This window comes from Macrosteles quadrilineatus, unplaced genomic scaffold (assembly GCF_028750875.1).
Source record: "Macrosteles quadrilineatus isolate MER2022 unplaced genomic scaffold, UCM_ALF_1.0 Scaffold_16__1_contigs__length_3527350, whole genome shotgun sequence".
NCBI classification, from domain to species: Eukaryota; Metazoa; Arthropoda; class Insecta; order Hemiptera; family Cicadellidae; genus Macrosteles; species Macrosteles quadrilineatus.
Genome location: NW_026542609.1, coordinates 1,933,866 through 1,955,653, shown reverse-complemented (window position 1 = coordinate 1,955,653; position 21,788 = coordinate 1,933,866). Strand labels below are relative to the sequence as shown.

General features: G+C 39.8%; 1 protein-coding gene across 1 annotated transcript in view; it reads left to right on the top strand.

The window, feature by feature from the left end:
* LOC129005123 (gamma-aminobutyric acid receptor subunit beta-like) overlaps positions 1-21,788 on the top strand; it is a 76,654-nt gene that overhangs the window by 33,916 nt on the left and 20,950 nt on the right. The window contains exon 2 of the mRNA XM_054433936.1: positions 15,090-15,238. Coding sequence (XP_054289911.1) covers positions 15,117-15,238 — 122 coding nt within the window. The 5' untranslated portion in view covers positions 15,090-15,116. The remainder of the gene's footprint in view (positions 1-15,089; positions 15,239-21,788) is intronic.

Below are 21,788 nucleotides of genomic sequence, written 5' to 3'. Positions count from 1 at the left end.
ATTTCTATTTCTTCTACTTGGTTGTGTTCTATGACTTTTTCTATGTTTCCATTGTTTGCAAATCGGTTATTTCAATGATTACTCAAGAAATATAGCACAGTGTTAATTCAGTTTTATTTTTAGCCTATATCTAACTGTCCAGGATTTATCGCTCTTTTCCATTGTAATAATTACACCAACCCAAGTTTCGTCTACAGATGCAATATGCCAAAGAATATCACCTACGTAAAATCTCCAAGAAGTGGTAAAACAGGCAGAAACCAACCCATACAATAGATATAAGTTAACTCCATAAGAAATAATTTTAAAAGTTACTGTGATATTAGTATTTTTCACTGATTTGGTAATAGAACATTATATTGCAAAACATGACACGATGCAGAAGAAAATCAATTTTAAAATCAGAAAAATCCATTGCAAATACTGTACTTCATTTTGACAAATTCAATAAATCACAATTTAAATATTAACAGCTGTTGCATTAAAAAGTAGTGTGGAATTATGCATATGGTCGTAACGTAAACAAATCTGAAGAGGCAACTTTAAAGGCTTCTGGGGCAGAGCCCCAAGGGAATTTACCTCTTTCCTCTTTTGATGGCTCATCTACAGACCAAGACCCCTACCAACCTTTAGATGTCTTTAGAGACCCCTACCAAGTTTCTACGCCCAGCCGTTCTCTCAAATTAGCTGTGACAAAAACCCCGTTTTCCTCCATAAGAATAACATGGGATGGGAATTTAAAGGCCACGGGGGCAGAGCCCCAAGGGAATTCACCATGTTTCTCTTTTGATGGCTCGTCTACAGACCAAGACCTTTCTTTAGACACCTCTACCGAGTTTCTACGCCCAGCCGTTCTCTCAAAATAGCTGTGACAAAGAAAAACAGTTTCAAATTAATATATAGATAATAGAACCTTAGTTACTTCCGGTGACGTAATTTGGTTTTGTTTATGATTCATACAGTTCCTGTTCTAATATTCGCGATAATCACTTAAGCTACTCAATTAGGCCTTTGACTATTTATACAACTAGACATTCTATTCCCATGTTAAAGGTGTCACCAGTTTTTCTATTAAAATCATTATAGTTAATGTGAGCCTCTGACAGATTTGAAAGACTTATTGTGAGCTACAGCAACTGTTATTAATTATGTCTGCAACGAAACATTGGGTAGAAAATAGATTTTAGACACTATTCGCGCATTCTGTGACTAGCTCACACAACTATGTTGTTAAAAAGAAGATTTGTGATAGCTGGTCCATATAGATGGGATGCATACTTCAGTATCCAATAGTCAATGGTTTACGACAGAATCGTATTATTACCAAAATATGAATGAACTTTGACAGAAACAACAAGCAACTACTGAACAGAATGGTCGACAAGTCATCTCGGGTTGATGCTAGGTGTAAAGCGAGTTTTGGAACCTTGCCATTGGACATCTTGGTAAAAGCTAATACTGGAGAAGTGACAAGAATTGGGAGACTAGAGTAAATTGAACAGGCTACTTAGTAATGTGATCGTGGGATTGTATATGGTTTCTTCGTAGCATGGGCTACATAATAAAGTAGCTTATTTAATGAAAATTCCATTAATGTGCCAACAGTCCAAACACCTAAAAGGATATTTTTACTAAATGAACTGACGTCGACAAGCTAAAGATATATATTTATGACAAGACTGCCTGCAATATTTTAAAACTAGTGTACATGTTGCTCGAAATCGAGCAATTTCAAATAAGTACATGAGTTGAGGAGTTACAAATAAACAAATGACTTGTTTAAAAACTAATAACAGTCATAATTTCCCATGATTTTAAAAGAGTCAACTAAAAGATTATTAACTGATAAAAATACTCACAATTTACATAACAGTCCTATTCCAGTTTAAAGGGTTAATGTTTAACTATCAAACTGTCCATGGACGGGAAAAGGTAAGCTTACAATTTAAGTCAAAGTAAAAAGGCTGTCAGCTTTTATAATGTACCGTACCTAACTTATTTAGCCAATTTGTAGGTGTAAGGTGTTGGCTACTTTAAACTCTACAGAACAGAGTTAGGCAAAAACTGGCAGAACTCTGCAATGGAGCTATTTATCAAAGGCATACTCATATGCCAAATCCTTAAAATAAAAATTCAATAATTAATAACTTATATCATTCAACACAAACCAACATCCAAAACTAATACAACATAGATAATTTACACATTGACTGTTTACAATTAACAACATGTGTTCTTCTTCAGGCATTTGACAGTTCTGGTTGTTTACATTTAAATGTCAAAGCAAATGTAATATTTAATTTCTGATAACAGCTGGAGTTTCAAAACAATGTTTGTTTCCCATGTTAATCTTATGGAGAAATACGAAACTTTAAAGGGCCCCAGGGCCTCACTCTCTAATTATTTACCTAAAAAGAAAGTTTCCTGCACAACTTCACGTTACGCTCTTTCCAATGACTCCAAAAACATGTCAATCGGTTCAGTAGTTTCGGAGGAGTAATTGTCACAAAAATCCTGCTTGCGTATTAAATAAGTAAAATAGATGTGTTCTTAAGCTAGTTGTTAAACAGCTATTTTTTTGTTAATATGATTTTAAATATGTATATTTAATTGAATAAAAATCCAATAATCATCCCAAGTCAAGGTTTTGCTAAATCTTGCAACATCATTTGAGTACTATACACATTTATAATTTTGTAAATCATTAGGATTAGTGGGGGACTAATTTAATTTATCTAACCTTTTTTATGTTAATTGTGTTATGCAGCAAATTTGTCTTTCATTTCGGAGCGAAAATGTAACGCATATAGAACATTACTTAGTTTGTATATGTAATTAAAATGCGGTGGGTTTTTGTGATATAAACTCCTCCTACATTATTTAGCTTATAAAATAATTTTAGTCTTATAAAGTTTAATGAGAAAATCATCAAATCCTTTAAAAAAATCACACTATTTGTCTTTACCATACATAGTTAATCCTGGACACAACATTTCTTTCGAATTAGAAATAACTTAATTTTTAACAGTAAAGAATTTATTCCATAACAGATATTATGAATATATCGATATTACACAAAACCTTAAGAGTTGGAGTCAATAGTTTTGCATTGTTGTTGATCGCCATATGCCACGCTCAGTGGTTGTCCGAATGCCGATCTGCAAAAACATGCGTTCACGTTGAAACATATTTATCATGCACCATAAGCTATCTTACCGAGAAGAAAATTATTGATGTGATTCTTAAATATATTTTCCGTGTGAATTGCTTTTCGGATTTTTAAAACTTTTGTTTAAGAGGTAAAAAAATCACAGTTTAAGTCAATATATTAATGTAGTTTGACAGAATAACAACAATAAAGGTAAAAATTAGTTAGCAAATCACATCCGCGGTTTCAATAGCTTTAAAATTACATATTTTGTAAATTTTTATCTTAATAAACAATGCCGTAATATGCTTCAACCATTAACATTGCCGTTATGGGCATAAAATCCAAGATGGCCTGCAGTCCTGCCGACTCTTAATGATATTATTCTTGACTTCCAGCAACAAGAATATTTTCTTACAAAAGACACACCGTACGTCGATCTAGTAAATTAGCGGGAAAGCACGATTTATCAACAAAACAGCTGATGCCGTTGCGCCTGGAGGTAGGCAATACCCGCAGGATTTGGCTGTACCTGTTTTGCAGCTGTGCGCCTTATTATCTCAACACAGCGAGATCGTGTAGTTCCTTTACCAGACAACACTTAGGATGTCTTATTAGATTATTTAATAAGCAAGAGTGATGTTTGGAATGTTCCCCCATGGCCATGTTTTCTGAATCATGAAAAGGAGGTTACCTAATTATCTTTACACTGTAGCTGTTTTTTGTATATTAGGGAAATTATAAAATTATAATGGCAGATTTTGATTAGTTTTTTAGTGCTAAATATTGTTTTAATTATACATTGAAGGTGCTTTCTCCTGTTTTTTATTCACAAACATGAAATACTTAAGTTAAAGGACATTGTTTTAGAAATAAAACATATCTCTTTGAATTATGTTTTATTACATGAGTAAGTTAAATTTACTATAAAGTCGATGATACAATACGGATTTTGATAATTCTATACGTTATAATCAAACTGAATAATTTATTTTTCCTATAGTCACCCGACCAAGTGCTACCTTGCACTGATACAAAAGCAATAAGCTGGTACAGAAAGCTGCTAACTGCTGCATTTACTTCCTTTGTCGCACACCAGTATTCCAACCAAAAAACACAATCAGCGTGTTTTTATGCACGCAATCCGTGTACTCTTGGAAATAGGTTGACTACGGTCAGTTGGTGCAGCGATTGCCATTTTGTTCGATGTTTGGATTTAACCTAACCTAAAAACGTGTTGTACAGTTTTTTTTTAACTAATTATTTATATGTTTTATAGTAACTGCAGGAAAAATAAATGTGGAACGCGAGTGCAAACTGCCTTTGCTGCACCCGAGACACTTTCAACACTCGCCTATGGCTCGTGCGTAAACATTTCACTCGTGTGCACTTAGCCCACTAGTTACACAGATAACTATGGAATTATTTTATTTTTGTTGTTCTTACAATAATTTGTCGTTGAGGCTATTATATAACATTTAATTATATAACATATAACAATTTGAATTTGTACTTATTAATTATGTGCCAAACTATCCGTTTTTAATGTATAATGCAGATAAAGGATTTCCAATCAAAGTTTTGACAAACAATTTTGACACGTATTATTTTTCAGCCTTTTTTATCCTGCATTTTGTCTCTTCCAGGTAACTCATAGAGTGTAATGAGTTAAACTACTACATCGATGATAATACCAACGAAACCAAACAACCATTTAAATATCTTTTGCAGCACACCATGATTCACAAAATCATAAAGTGTCTCTCAACTGTATACCATTTGTTAAATTTGCTCTTACAACGCTGTAAACATTTTATAACCACCATAAAATAGTATACAACATTCACCTGTCGTAACAAACATTTAAACACGTTTACTAGCTTATAACTTTCCACTGCGGACCCGTCAAAAGCGACGATGTTACCTGGGTATAAATACCTACAGACTCAACCTTCCGTTTGACTATTGGCCGGAATGACGCCGGGATGCCTCATGTCCGGCTCTGCCAGAGATGTGTTTGAAGATTGTCCGTATTTTTGGACACCAGCGGTGAGGTCTTTTCCTTGTGGAATGTAATTTTATCGCTGTTTCAATTAGTTGAAGTATGAGCTGTAAGCCGGAAACCGATCAAATAATCAACTTTTTGGCCACGTTGCTGAAAATATTCCAACTTTGAAAAGCTACAGCGGCTGAACGGCTCAGCCGATTTTGACGTATTTAACACCAATCGACGCAGAATACAACGCATTAAAAGAAGCCTTCGAATAACATTTTCCGTAAGATTCGTCATTTAGAAGTTATAAGCGAAAAACTGAAAAGTGCAAAATGTTCATAGTTTTTCGACTCCCAAAACTTAAGCAGACGTCAGAATCCGTCGCAAACACACAGGACTCTTATTTGGGACCCCCAAAAGGAATTAAACACTTCCCAGCATTAGACGACTTTTTGGGGAGCACTCCCTTTATTTGATATAATTTGCCTGGACTATTAGTAGAAATCCAGCCAAGTAAATGGAAATTCACTTAGTCTGCAGGTTTGCTGCAGCGGTGGTATTTTGCCCTTATTTCGGGATGAATATAATAGTAAATAGTAAAAAGCCTACTATAATAAACCGAACGGACTAACATTTAAATTCTCTTCAAGTAGTCCATAACAATGATAATTCTATAAGAAGTGTGTTCAAGCTATGACACAATAGCCTCCTCTAATAAAAGGCCGGGGATGCAGCGTTGGTGTGTGGACACATCGAGCCCATGGTCATGGTGATAACAGTAGGCTACTGTAACAACAAACGTGCAAAGATAAACATTGTGCAGCTTATGGCGTACATCCCACCCGCATAGTCCAGCTGTATCCAATATTCCATTCAACCAATATTATTTTTCAGCTAAACCATTGGTTAACAATACAATAGTTAAACAGAATAAAAATACCACTACCGCAGCAAACCTGCAGACTAAGCGAATATTATAGAATTTTATCATCTTTATTTTTTTAATTTACATTTTTCCGTATGATGCACGGTTTTCAGTGTAGAAGTAAAAACCTAAAAAAAAGGGTCTTTCCCCCCCCCCTCCCACCGCTCAGGCAGCACTTTTAGTATTTTTATCTTCTAACGACCCCAAACACGTTCCCGCAAAAAAATTCCCCTCCATTTCCTCTATAACCCCTTTATTGACTGGACTATTAGTGTATTATCCCAATACAATTTTATTATTTGGCAGCTACGATGTTTTGCAATTTCGACTTTTCTATGAATACATACGTTTATAAATATTAAGCCTGAACAAGGTAACTTGAACAGCTTAAACTTTATTGTATCAAAACTAACGACGATTGTTGTAAAGTTTTCCCCCATAAAGTAATTTATAGGAGATTGCTGAAAGTTACTATTGCTCTTAAGAGACGTTGCTTCCTGACATCTTCACTAATGAAGGCCTTTCGTCTTAAGCTATCTTCATATACATTATAAAACCATTTTATATAAACTTTGACACTACTTTAATTTTGTACTGTGAAAGTGAAATTATCAAGGTTCCTTGACATATTTTTAGTTAAATGTAGTGTTGGATTTCTTTTTGAGTTTACTTCTTCGCGTTATTGATAGATAAACTTATCTTGGTATTAAAACATAACTTCTATGTTTAATACTTTGTATGCTCGTTATACTACGATAAAGGTTATTTTTATTATCAAGTCGAGAGGTATCCATTCCATTAAGAGGCGATATACGAATGTATTGTTACAGTGTATCCGGACGTAATACTGTGATATATTCTAGTACTGTATAATATATTCCTCTGGCAAACGTATACAATTTTCATATATTCTGAACAGATTATACTATTTCACCTACTTGATTCCACTACATTTGAGTGCCTACATTTGGTTTCTTTTTTTCCAGCCAACGAAATTTTCTTTTCTTTTTAAATTTAACTAATAAGCGAAGGACATGGAATGTCTCGTAGCAAAAGTGTATTCGCAAAAGTCAATAACTACGATTTAAAGATGCAACAAACAATAAGTTCTATTATCTAATTGTTGACATCCTGACATCATAGGCTAAAAAAAACATAGACTACTCTCACAACATGGTCTCTCAGTATGTGGCTACAAAAAATGCACAACGTGGCGATGTAAGGTAACAGTTTGTTGTACCTGTTACAGACAGATGATGGTTGCGGACAGCACGGATGGCTGTGACACCACCATGTGAACCTCCCAGTGTCAGGTACCTCAGTGTGCGGTTACTACATATACACAACGTGTTGATGTATAGTAACAGTTTGTTGTACCTGTTACATACAGATGATGGTTGCGGACAGCACGGATGGCTGTGACGCCGCCATGTGAACCTCCCAGTGTCAGGTACTTCAGTGTGCGGCTACTACATATACACAGCGTGTTGATGTATAGTAACAGTTTGTTGTACCTGTTACAGACAGATGATGGTTGCGGACAGCACGGATGGCTGTGACGCCGCCATGTGAACCTCCCAGTGTCAGGTACCTCAGTGTGCGGCTACTACATATACACAACGTGTTGATGTATAGTAACAGTTTGTTGTACCTGTTACAGACAGATGATGGTTGCGGACACCACGGATGGCTGTGACGCCGCCACGTGAACCTCCCAGTGTCAGGTACCTCAGTATGCGATGACTACATATGCACAACATGGTGATGTAAAGTAACAGTTTGTTGTACCTGTTACAGGACAGATGATGGTTGCGGACAGCACGGATGGCTGTGAAGCCGCCATGTGAACCTCCCAGTGTCAGGTACCTCAGTATGTGGCTACTACATATACACATCGTGGTCATGTCAAGTAACAGTTTGTTGTACCTGTTACAGGACATATGATGGTTGCGGACAGCACGGATGGCTGTGAAGCCGCCATGTGAACCTCCCAGTGTCAGGTACCTCAGTGTGCGGCTACTACATATACACAACGTGTTGATGTATAGTAACAGTTTGTTGTACCTGTTACATACAGATGATGGTTGCGGACAGCACGGATGGCTGTGACGCCGCCATGTGAACCTCCCAGTGTCAGGTACCTCAGTATGCGGCTACTACATATTCACATCGTGGTCATGTAAAGTAACAGTTTGTTGTACCTGTTACAGGACAGATGATGGTTGCGGACAGCACGGATGGCTGTGACGCCGCCATGTGAACCTCCCAGTGTCAGGTACCTCAGTATGCGGTGACTACATATGCACAACATGGTCATGGAAAGTAACAGTTTGTTGTACCTGTTACAGGACAGATGATGGTTGCGGACAGCACGGATGGCTGTGAAGCCGCCATGTGAACCTCCCAGTGTCAGGTACCTCAGTATGCGGTGACTACATATGCACAACATGGTGATGTAAAGTAACAGTTTGTTGTACCTGTTACAGGACAGATGATGGTTGCGGACAGCACGGATGGCTGTGACGCCGCCATGTGAACCGCCCAGTGTCAGGTACCTCAGTCCTCAGTATGCGGCTACTACATATACACAACGTGGTGATGTAAAGTAACAGTTTGTTGTACCTGTTACAGGACAGATGATGGTTGCGGACAGCACGGATGGCTGTGACGCCGCCATGTGAACCTCCCAGTGTCAGGTACCTCAGTATGCGGTGACTACATATGCACAACATGGTCATGTAAAGTAACAGTTTGTTGTACCTGTTACAGGACAGATGATGGTTGCGGACAGCACGGATGGCTGTGATGCCGCCATGTGAACCTCCCAGTGTCAGGTACCTCAGTATGCGGTGACTACATATGCACAACATGGTGATGTAAAGTAACAGTTTGTTGTACCTGTTACAGGACAGATGATGGTTGCGGACAGCACGGATGGCTGTGACGCCGCCATGTGAACCTCCCAGTGTCAGGTACCTCAGTATGCGGTGACTACATATGCACAACATGGTCATGGAAAGTAACAGTTTGTTGTGCCTGTTACAGGACAGATGATGGTTGCGGACAGCACGGATGGCTGTGAAGCCGCCATGTGAACCTCCCAGTGTCAGGTACCTCAGTATGCGGCTACTACATATGCACAACTTGGTGATGTAAAGTAACAGTTTGTTGTACCTGTTACAGGACAGATGATGGTTGCGGACAGCACGGATGGCTGTGACGCCGCCATGTGAACCGCCCAGTGTCAGGTACCTCAGTCCTCAGTATGCGGCTACTACATATACACAACGTGGTGATGTAAAGTAACAGTTTGTTGTACCTGTTACAGGACAGATGATGGTTGCGGACAGCACGGATGGCTGTGACGCCGCCATGTGAACCTCCCAGTGTCAGGTACCTCAGTGTGCGGCTACTTCATATACACAACGTGTTGATGTATAGTAACAGTTTGTTGTACCTGTTACAGACAGATGATGGTTGCGGACAGCACGGATGGCTGTGACGCCGCCACGTGAACCTCCCAGTGTCAGGTACCTCAGTATGCGATGACTACATATGCACAACATGGTGATGTAAAGTAACAGTTTGTTGTACCTGTTACAGGACAGATGGTTGCGGACAGCACGGATGGCTGTGAAGCCGCCATGTGAACCTCCCAGTGTCAGGTACCTCAGTATGTGGCTACTACATATACACATCGTGGTCATGTCAAGTAACAGTTTGTTGTACCTGTTACAGGACATATGATGGTTGCGGACAGCACGGATGGCTGTGAAGCCGCCATGTGAACCTCCCAGTGTCAGGTACCTCAGTGTGCGGCTACTACATATACACAACGTGTTGATGTATAGTAACAGTTTGTTGTACCTGTTACATACAGATGATGGTTGCGGACAGCACGGATGGCTGTGACGCCGCCATGTGAACCTCCCAGTGTCAGGTACCTCAGTATGCGGCTACTACATATTCACATCGTGGTCATGTAAAGTAACAGTTTGTTGTACCTGTTACAGGACAGATGATGGTTGCGGACAGCACGGATGGCTGTGACGCCGCCATGTGAACCTCCCAGTGTCAGGTACCTCAGTATGCGGTGACTACATATGCACAACATGGTCATGGAAAGTAACAGTTTGTTGTACCTGTTACAGGACAGATGATGGTTGCGGACAGCACGGATGGCTGTGAAGCCGCCATGTGAACCTCCCAGTGTCAGGTACCTCAGTATGCGGTGACTACATATGCACAACATGGTGATGTAAAGTAACAGTTTGTTGTACCTGTTACAGGACAGATGATGGTTGCGGACAGCACGGATGGCTGTGACGCCGCCATGTGAACCGCCCAGTGTCAGGTACCTCAGTCCTCAGTATGCGGCTACTACATATACACAACGTGGTGATGTAAAGTAACAGTTTGTTGTACCTGTTACAGGACAGATGATGGTTGCGGACAGCACGGATGGCTGTGACGCCGCCATGTGAACCTCCCAGTGTCAGGTACCTCAGTATGCGGTGACTACATATGCACAACATGGTCATGTAAAGTAACAGTTTGTTGTACCTGTTACAGGACAGATGATGGTTGCGGACAGCACGGATGGCTGTGATGCCGCCATGTGAACCTCCCAGTGTCAGGTACCTCAGTATGCGGTGACTACATATGCACAACATGGTCATGGAAAGTAACAGTTTGTTGTGCCTGTTACAGGACAGATGATGGTTGCGGACAGCACGGATGGCTGTGAAGCCGCCATGTGAACCTCCCAGTGTCAGGTACCTCAGTATGCGGCTACTACATATGCACAACTTGGTGATGTAAAGTAACAGTTTGTTGTACCTGTTACAGGACAGATGATGGTTGCGGACAGCACGGATGGCTGTGACGCCGCCATGTGAACCGCCCAGTGTCAGGTACCTCAGTCCTCAGTATGCGGCTACTACATATACACAACGTGGTGATGTAAAGTAACAGTTTGTTGTACCTGTTACAGGACAGATGATGGTTGCGGACAGCACGGATGGCTGTGACGCCGCCATGTGAACCTCCCAGTGTCAGGTACCTCAGTATGCGGCTACTACATATACACAACGTGGTGATGTAAAGTAACAGTTTGTTGTACCTGTTACAGGACAGATGATGGTTGCGGACAGCACGGATGGCTGTGACGCCGCCATGTGAACCGCCCAGTGTCAGGTACCTCAGTATGCGGCTACTACATATACACAACGTGGTGATGTAAAGTAACAGTTTGTTGTACCTGTTACAGGACAGATGATGGTTGCGGACAGCACGGATGGCTGTGACGCCGCCATGTGAACCGCCCAGTGTCAGGTACCTCAGTATGCCGCTACTACATATACACAACATGGTGATGTAAAGTAACAGTTTGTTGTACCTGTTACAGGACAGATGATGGTTGCGGACAGCACGGATGGCTGTGACGCCGCCATGTGAACCTCCCAGTGTCAGGTACCTCAGTATGCGGCTACTACATATACACAACGTGGTGATGTAAAGTAACAGTTTGTTGTACCTGTTACAGGACAGATGATGGTTGCGGACAGCACGGATGGCTGTGACGCCGCCATGTGAACCGCCCAGTGTCAGGTACCTCAGTATGCGGCTACTACATATACACATCGTGGTCATGTAAAGTAACAGTTTGTTGTACCTGTTACAGGACAGATGATGGTTGCGGACAGCACGGATGGCTGTGACGCCGCCATGTGAACCGCCCAGTGTCAGGTACCTCAGTCCTCAGTATGCGGCTACTACATATACACAACGTGGTGATGTAAAGTAACAGTTTGTTGTACCTGTTACAGGACAGATGATGGTTGCGGACAGCACGGATGGCTGTGACGCCGCCATGTGAACCTCCCAGTGTCAGGTACCTCAGTATGCGGCTACTACATATACACAACGTGGTGATGTAAAGTAACAGTTTGTTGTACCTGTTACAGGACAGATGATGGTTGCGGACAGCACGGATGGCTGTGACGCCGCCATGTGAACCGCCCAGTGTCAGGTACCTCAGTATGCGGCTACTACATATACACAACGTGGTGATGTAAAGTAACAGTTTGTTGTACCTGTTACAGGACAGATGATGGTTGCGGACAGCACGGATGGCTGTGACGCCGCCATGTGAACCGCCCAGTGTCAGGTACCTCAGTATGCCGCTACTACATATACACAACATGGTGATGTAAAGTATCAGTTTGTTGTACCTGTTACAGGACAGATGATGGTTGCGGACAGCACGGATGGCTGTGACGCCGCCATGTGAACCTCCCAGTGTCAGGTACCTCAGTATGCGGTGACTACATATGCACAACATGGTGATGTAAAGTAACAGTTTGTTGTACCTGTTACAGGACAGATGATGGTTGCGGACAGCACGGATGGCTGTGACGCCGCCATGTGAACCGCCCAGTGTCAGGTACCTCAGTCCTCAGTATGCGGCTACTACATATACACAACGTGGTGATGTAAAGTAACAGTTTGTTGTACCTGTTACAGGACAGATGATGGTTGCGGACAGCAGGGATGGCTGTGACGCCGCCATGTGAACCTCCCAGTGTCAGGTACCTCAGTATGCGGTGACTACATATGCACAACATGGTCATGTAAAGTAACAGTTTGTTGTACCTGTTACAGGACAGATGATGGTTGCGGACAGCACGGATGGCTGTGATGCCGCCATGTGAACCTCCCAGTGTCAGGTACCTCAGTATGCGGTGACTACATATGCACAACATGGTGATGTAAAGTAACAGTTTGTTGTACCTGTTACAGGACAGATGATGGTTGCGGACAGCACGGATGGCTGTGACGCCGCCATGTGAACCTCCCAGTGTCAGGTACCTCAGTATGCGGTGACTACATATGCACAACATGGTCATGGAAAGTAACAGTTTGTTGTGCCTGTTACAGGACAGATGATGGTTGCGGACAGCACGGATGGCTGTGAAGCCGCCATGTGAACCTCCCAGTGTCAGGTACCTCAGTATGCGGCTACTACATATGCACAACTTGGTGATGTAAAGTAACAGTTTGTTGTACCTGTTACAGGACAGATGATGGTTGCGGACAGCACGGATGGCTGTGACGCCGCCATGTGAACCGCCCAGTGTCAGGTACCTCAGTCCTCAGTATGCGGCTACTACATATACACAACGTGGTGATGTAAAGTAACAGTTTGTTGTACCTGTTACAGGACAGATGATGGTTGCGGACAGCACGGATGGCTGTGACGCCGCCATGTGAACCTCCCAGTGTCAGGTACCTCAGTATGCGGCTACTACATATACACAACGTGGTGATGTAAAGTAACAGTTTGTTGTACCTGTTACAGGACAGATGATGGTTGCGGACAGCACGGATGGCTGTGACGCCGCCATGTGAACCGCCCAGTGTCAGGTACCTCAGTATGCGGCTACTACATATACACAACGTGGTGATGTAAAGTAACAGTTTGTTGTACCTGTTACAGGACAGATGATGGTTGCGGACAGCACGGATGGCTGTGACGCCGCCATGTGAACCGCCCAGTGTCAGGTACCTCAGTATGCCGCTACTACATATACACAACATGGTGATGTAAAGTAACAGTTTGTTGTACCTGTTACAGGACAGATGATGGTTGCGGACAGCACGGATGGCTGTGACGCCGCCATGTGAACCTCCCAGTGTCAGGTACCTCAGTATGCGGCTACTACATATACACAACGTGGTGATGTAAAGTAACAGTTTGTTGTACCTGTTACAGGACAGATGATGGTTGCGGACAGCACGGATGGCTGTGACGCCGCCATGTGAACCGCCCAGTGTCAGGTACCTCAGTATGCGGCTACTACATATACACATCGTGGTCATGTAAAGTAACAGTTTGTTGTACCTGTTACAGGACAGATGATGGTTGCGGACAGCACGGATGGCTGTGACGCCGCCATGTGAACCGCCCAGTGTCAGGTACCTCAGTCCTCAGTATGCGGCTACTACATATACACAACGTGGTGATGTAAAGTAACAGTTTGTTGTACCTGTTACAGGACAGATGATGGTTGCGGACAGCACGGATGGCTGTGACGCCGCCATGTGAACCTCCCAGTGTCAGGTACCTCAGTATGCGGCTACTACATATACACAACGTGGTGATGTAAAGTAACAGTTTGTTGTACCTGTTACAGGACAGATGATGGTTGCGGACAGCACGGATGGCTGTGACGCCGCCATGTGAACCGCCCAGTGTCAGGTACCTCAGTATGCGGCTACTACATATACACAACGTGGTGATGTAAAGTAACAGTTTGTTGTACCTGTTACAGGACAGATGATGGTTGCGGACAACACGGATGGCTGTGACGCCGCCATGTGAACCTCCCAGTGTCAGGTACCTCAGTATGCGGTGACTACATATGCACAACATGGTGATGTAAAGTAACAGTTTGTTGTACCTGTTACAGGACAGATGATGGTTGCGGACAGCACGGATGGCTGTGATGCCGCCATGTGAACCTCCCAGTGTCAGGTACCTCAGTATGCGGTGACTACATATGCACAACATGGTGGTGTAAAGTAACAGTTTGTTGTACCTGTTACAGGACAGATGATGGTTGCGGACAGCACGGATGGCTGTGACGCCGCCATGTGAACCACCCAGTGTCAGGTACTTCAATATGCGGCTACTACATATACACAACATGGTGATGGAAAGTAACAGTTTGTTGTACCTGTTACAGGACAGATGATGGTTGCGGACAGCACGGATGGCTGTGACGCCGCCATGTGAACCTCCCAGTGTCAGGTACCTCAATGTGCGGCTACTACATATACACAACATGGTGATGGAAAGTAACAGTTTGTTGTACCTGTTACAGGACAGATGATGGTTGCGGACAGCACGGATGGCTGTGACGCCGCCATGTGAACCTCCCAGTGTCAGGTACCTCAATGTGCGGCTACTACATATACACAACGTGGTGATGTAAAGTAACAGTTTGTTGTACCTGTTACAGGACAGATGATGGTTGCGGACAGCACGGATGGCTGTGACGCCGCCATGTGAACCTCCCAGTGTCAGGTACCTCAGTATGCGGCCCGCTGCTGTCCTCACCCTTCTGGAGTTCCTTGTAGTCACCCTCACACACACTTCTGCCTCTCCCGAGTAAGTTTAACACTAAAGCAATCTCTTGAATTTAATTTTATCGTCTAAATTCAATAATGATATCTGTTTAGATAATATTAATATATTTGCCTGCATCTTATCCTTAACTTAATTTGGTTTAGGAAAGGTGTTGTAGTTCCTTACCCATCTATGCTTATGCTGATTCTTCCGGGATTCTTATCATAATTTCTTGTAATTTCGGAATAAGTTACAATATGAAATATCCAGTAAACGTTACAAAACGTTTTAGACTGTTATCGGATGGAGAAGGGCTATGTTGTTATCCTTTCAGGCATGTTGATTAACAGGGCAAGTTAAAAGTAAAGTGAATCGTAAATAATCTATAGGAAGACAAATTTTTTCCTTCAACCGTACAAAGAACCTTATATTTAGATAACATAAAAATTAAAAATCTGATTTACATAAATGTGAATTAACCTTTTGTTAGGACAATCTAAATCTCAAACGATTTTAATTGAATAGACAATGTTGATTGGTGGACTAAGTTTCTTAGTTTTCCATTCAGACCATAGAATGTAATATGAACGGTTACGTTCAACAATACGACCTTTTTTTATTTAAATTGTATGGGAAATACAACCCAAAGCAAACCTGCACACAAAGGGAATTTCCATTTGCTCGATTAGATTTTCAATTAAATCTATTTCAATAACATTAGGTTTAACGAGTATCTAGGTTTATTGCAGCTACATGGAGGGTAATAAAGTGTGTTTATAGTAAATTAATAAAGTGTGTTCATTAATAACTTTGTCAACCATAAAATAAATAGATTTGCCAATTTTGATCAAAATATATCCATAAACAAGCAAACTAGTTTAAATATTGCATTATTTTTAAGCATCTTATATGTAAATTTCATTAAGTTCAAAGGACATACAACCAAACTATATTTTAAAAGCTCATTTTATTTCTTTAATATAGATTCACTAGCAGAGTACCCGTCCTTCGTACGGGGTTGGCATATAAGTTTAAATTGCTTATTGCAGTTATACTCAAGCTTTGCGTTTGCATTGGGGGAGGAAAAAGTTTGATAAAATTTGGTTCTTTAAATTGACGGTATACTATGGTATTACACATCTACCATGGCCATAATGTTCTACCTCTTACCTAACCAATTAAGAAAAATAAATTATTAAAAATTTGCAAAAAATCACAAATTAGTCATGACTTAAAAATATAAACATAACTGTAAACAATCCTACTTTGACAGTTCGCATTGCGTATCACAGTTGTTTGTTGCTGCTTAGTTCAAATTAGCTGTTCACATAAATGGAAAAAAATATAGTGCTGCACCCTGTTGGTAAATCTTATAACTTTTTAATTCTTTTGTATATTATAACACCCACTTTTTTAGTTGAAACAGCTGACTAAATTCTTTAATTCCCTTTAAATAAGAAAACTCATAAGGTTAACATGGGGAACTACAGAGCCACTGGGCGGAGCCCGGAGGGATTTTTTGAGATAAGAATATGCCTATATGTTAATCAAGAATGTGAGCTACCATCATGCCAAATTTCAGCCCAATCCATCCAGTGGTTTATGCGTGATTGACCTTCAAACACACAAACAAACAAACAAACAAACACACACACAAACTTTCACATTTATAATATTAGTAAGATTTATAGATGTCTTATATAAAAAATTAAGACCAATAAAACTGTAAAACGATTATTTAAAAATACTTGTTTGTTACAGAGCCTAGCCTACTGAAATTGGAGTTTATTGCCTTTCTTTACTTTTAATGTTAAAAACGACATTGCTATAACTTTTAACCATAGTGATAAGTTACTTGTTCTATGAATAACACTTTTCAATGTCAAGAAATCGTCCTTTATTGTCATTATGCATAGGGAAAATTGTGCTTCAACCTAGTTGGTATAGAAAACAGCATTCAGCAACTTATCCTGAAATCGGCTTTTAATTTAAACATGTTGAAATTTGTAAAGTAAAAATAACATGTAGGCCTACTTGGCTATGTAACAAGTTGGCTATGGTAGGCTTGTTCTTGCAAGGACTAAACAGATATATTCCTAATAACTGAACTTGGAACTTGGTATTTGTCTTAAACCATAGCATAGCCTAGGAATAGTCCTATACAAGAGCTGTTAGCAGGAGCAAACTATGCTACTTGTTCAATGTAAGTTTCACGTTATATGGAGATTTTTTCGTTACAATTATCAATTAGTCCAGGCATATCTTAAATCACATCAGGAAACTTCCTCTTTGTTAATTTAGTAAACCTCTGAAAAATCTTTGTAATCTAACCAAGGAAGGGCTTGTGGTGATGAACCACAATCAACAGCTGAAGCAAAGGTTGATAGACCAGATTTCTCATTATTTTAAGGTTTAGTGTTAGTGTTGGTTTCCATTAAAACCCAAGTTGAAACACTATTGATATAATAAAGAAACTAAATTGATTACTAATTTCCCTGACGATCACTTGCAAGCATTCAATAGCTTCTTTAGTCACCGGTAACGTTTAAAAGTCGTCTGCATCTAGCGATTTTATTTTATCTGACAGTAATCATAGAGTAGTAAATTAAGGAAATGAGAGGCAAATATGTGGATAACACTCATTTAATGGCCTCCATGTTCACACAACGTTGTTTGTATAGGGAATGAAACGGCTGCAACCAGCTGTATGAAGCCAGCCTAATTTTTTTGAAAATCTCAGTTTGAAAGGTTTCACGTAAGGTTGAGGTTATGATAAAAATCACTACCTCAAACAATGTTAATGTAGCGAGAAAAGTAGCTAAAATTCCGCTACAACTACTTTAAAAATGTAGCTAGCTACAGCTAAAGCTACAAAATCTTAAAAGTAGCGTAGCTACAGCTAACGCTACAAAAAAAGTAGTGCGCTACTGTAGCGGCGCTACTTGTAGCGCGCTACTTCCCAACACTGCAAACTACAACAGTTTACTTATTCTTCATAAAAATAACATGGGCATTTTAAAATTACCAGTAACCATACAAAACACTTCAATACACTAAATAATTAGTTTTTCTAAATTCTTCAAAATCGTCTAGTTGGAAAATTGTGAAATTTGGGAAGTTTTGAGGGTAAAAAACGAGAAACCCCAATTTTTACCCCATAGATCCCCCATAAAACCTCGTTTCCATGGTCCGGTCATTCTGGTTCACACTCGTTCGAATAATTGTAGGTTTACACGTTCGTACCAAATTTCATCGAAATCGGACCATTTTTGCTCGAGTTGTTGTGTTAAACGGACATATATGTATGAATGTGAATGGATGATGTTCATGACCTCTGGGGACATAAAGACGAAACAGTTAATTGGTCCCGGGTCCAGGTCGTACCATGAGACCTACGATAATACCTTATTCCCTATATGGGAAATTCGCTAAGACTAGTTTTCTCCAACCCCTAGTGTTGTCCATTGAAGGGTGATTTTGATGGCGGAAATCGGTGATTGGGTGATGTAGCGATTTAGGCCAACCCGAGGATAAGATCCCGACAGCATAAATGATGCCCATTGTGGGGCACAATAGCACAATAGCGTCCTACTGCAGACAATGTCGTCGATCATATGTTATCCTCACATTTTGCCATATTTTACTAACTGCTGCTTAATTTGCATTAATGTTGTAGCAGACGATGTTGTGACCAACGATTTTCTGACTATAATAATTTTACATACCTCATAATATTGTTCAGAAATTGTTTACACAAATGTTTTGCTGTAAAGTCAACAATTTCATCTATTTAGTAAGTTAAAAATATTATTTGAAGATTTAAAAAAAAATTAAAAACTTAAACCACTGAATACAAAACAGGCAAAAATCAAATTAAACAAACAATAAGTGAGAGTCCGGACTTAGAAAGAAAATTACTGTAGTACACGATGGAAAAGTACTTTGAGGACAGAAAACATAATACAAGAAGATGAAAGTACTCTTCCCATTAAAATATCTTCTAAAATAAGTTCTCCCGTGTTTTCCATAAAATGAGAAAGAATCTACCTTAAATTCGGGGTTGCTGTATTTCGTTTCGCATGTTTTATTTTCAGCACTGGTAACCCGTGTTTTAACACATTTTATGTTTCGTTTAATGGAAAAACTGTTTAATTTGGCAATTTTAAAATTCGTGAGTTAAAATATGTAACCCGTGAAAAATACTTTATTTTTTATCAATGCATACTTATTTCATTTCTACACAATGAAAATGTAAAATAGGGGTTTAAAAGGCAAACAATGAAAATTCAATCATAGAATAAATGTACAAATTTACTCACAATAACGGGCATCCCACTAAGGTTACGTTTGAACTTAGCAGACAAATACCAACACTTAATAGCACCTTTTATCCTGTGGCGCGGACATCGCTATGAAATGCAGCGTTTATTCAATGTTGAATTAATTTATAAGGATATGTGAAATAATTGCAGACAATGGTCTCACGATTAAACCATTATTCTCTGGCACATTTCGATCACATTTGAACACATATTACGATTATTTGTTACCAACAAGACTGGTTTTCAGAATCAATTTCAACCTTCGAAGATATTCATCCAGCACGGATGGTTGTGTTCCTGGTGAAGCATGGTCATTTTCTCAAACACTCAATGTCTGCCATCGCATTAGTGATAAGTACAACCAAATTAATTCAAAAGTTGTACAACATCTTGATGGTGTAAACAAGCTGTGTTAAATTCCACTCAACCTGCTAATAAGTAAATAAATTTTAAAATTACAAAATCTATCAAAAATAGTTCAAACTCATATGATAAATCTTATTTTTGTAAAAGTTCCAATGGAAAACTATATAGTTTATAACGTTCTTTTTGTTGGAACGGATACCTTTTAAAAGTAAAACTTATTTATCTAAGTATCTTCCTTAATGTTGAAATGTCCTTTTAACAAAATAAATATTCATTATTTTTCAATATTACTTTACTGCTTTAAAATATTACTGAAAAATTGTCAACTGGAAAGTATATAAATCCTGAACGCAATACTAAAAAACCAACAAAATGTACTTTGGTATACCTGGTGTCCCAAAAAGAATGGATCAAAGGTAAACTGGCATAAACAAATTATTTTTTCCTAGTCACCTGACAATGTGGCCTTCCTTGCACTGATTATAGCACAGAAAGTTGCTAACTGCTGCATCTACTTACTTTTGCCGCACACTCTTTACTTTTGCAACACAGTTTTTTTTCCGCACACCAGTATTTCAACCAAACAATACAAAACAGCGTGTTTTTATTTGGCACGTAATACGTGTACGCTTGAAAATAATACTGTTCTATGAAATGGTGACCATACAAAGTAGGTATTTTAAGCAAAGTATGAGTGGAGATGAGTGTAGGATGGGTGGCGCGATCTTGTAGTCTTGTTAGTGACTAAGGCCGACATTCCTTAGACACAGCTGTTAATTAATAGCCCATACAGCTAATGGCAACTAAGGGACCTACAGTTTATAGTGGAATCCGAACCACATTTTTGCCTTGGTAATTACGAATTGGTCTAATTATCAGGATAGTACTGCGGATAGTCGTAGTACTCACCCGTGCTAACGTTAATCCACACCAGGGAGTATCGCATCCACAATGCATGCCTATAAATATCCGTTGGCACCACTTAAAGATATTACGTGTACGATCAGCTGGTGTAGTGTTTCCCAATGTTTCAATGTACGTTCAATGTTTGTATTTAACCTAACCTAAAAACGTGTTGTACAGAGTTTGAAAGACTAATTATTAGTATACTAATAATTTTAAGGAAACAATAGGGTACTTACGTATTATACGGAGGCCACTTATTTTACAGCGCGCTGCGGCGGTTGGGTTAAGTTGGGTTATCATAAATATGTTTGTAGAACTTTCTTAGTTTCGTTATGAATCGAACTATACGAGATGAGTCATAAAAACTTATGATAACCCAACCTAACCTAACCGCCGCAGCGCGCTGTAAAATAAGTGGCCTCCGTATAGTACGTAAGTACCAAAATTAGTCTACTATTTCCTACAAACTTGTAGGAAAAATATGTAACGCGAGTGCAAACTGCCTTGTGCCACTTTGCCCATTAGTTACACAAATAACTATTTCAAGATAAACATTTAATTTTGATATGCAATTTTTCCTTATATTTTTAAGTCTTTTGCTACTATGGTTTCATCTACTAAAATCTACATGTCCTCCATTATTTGCTCGACGAAAGTAAAGTTGGTGTTCCAGCTCTGACCACACATTGTGGCGCATTTCATTAGATATTTTCCAAAGTTCATCTTTGTTTGAGATCGGCGAGCGATAGATAAACTTGATCTTTCACAGACCCCAGACAAAAACAGCACCTGTAGTTTGGTTTTTGTAGATCTGTAATCTCGTCTCTGTAAACCATTCAATACACTGCGATTTCAACTGCACTTCCATGTTGCAGCTTTATGTTTTGAAAATTCAAACGGGCTAACTGTAGGACAACAAAATATATTAGGCTACCTTTTTACCAATGTTGTTTTGCATACGTGTGATGTCATCTATGTATCACTGTCTTGTACTCTGT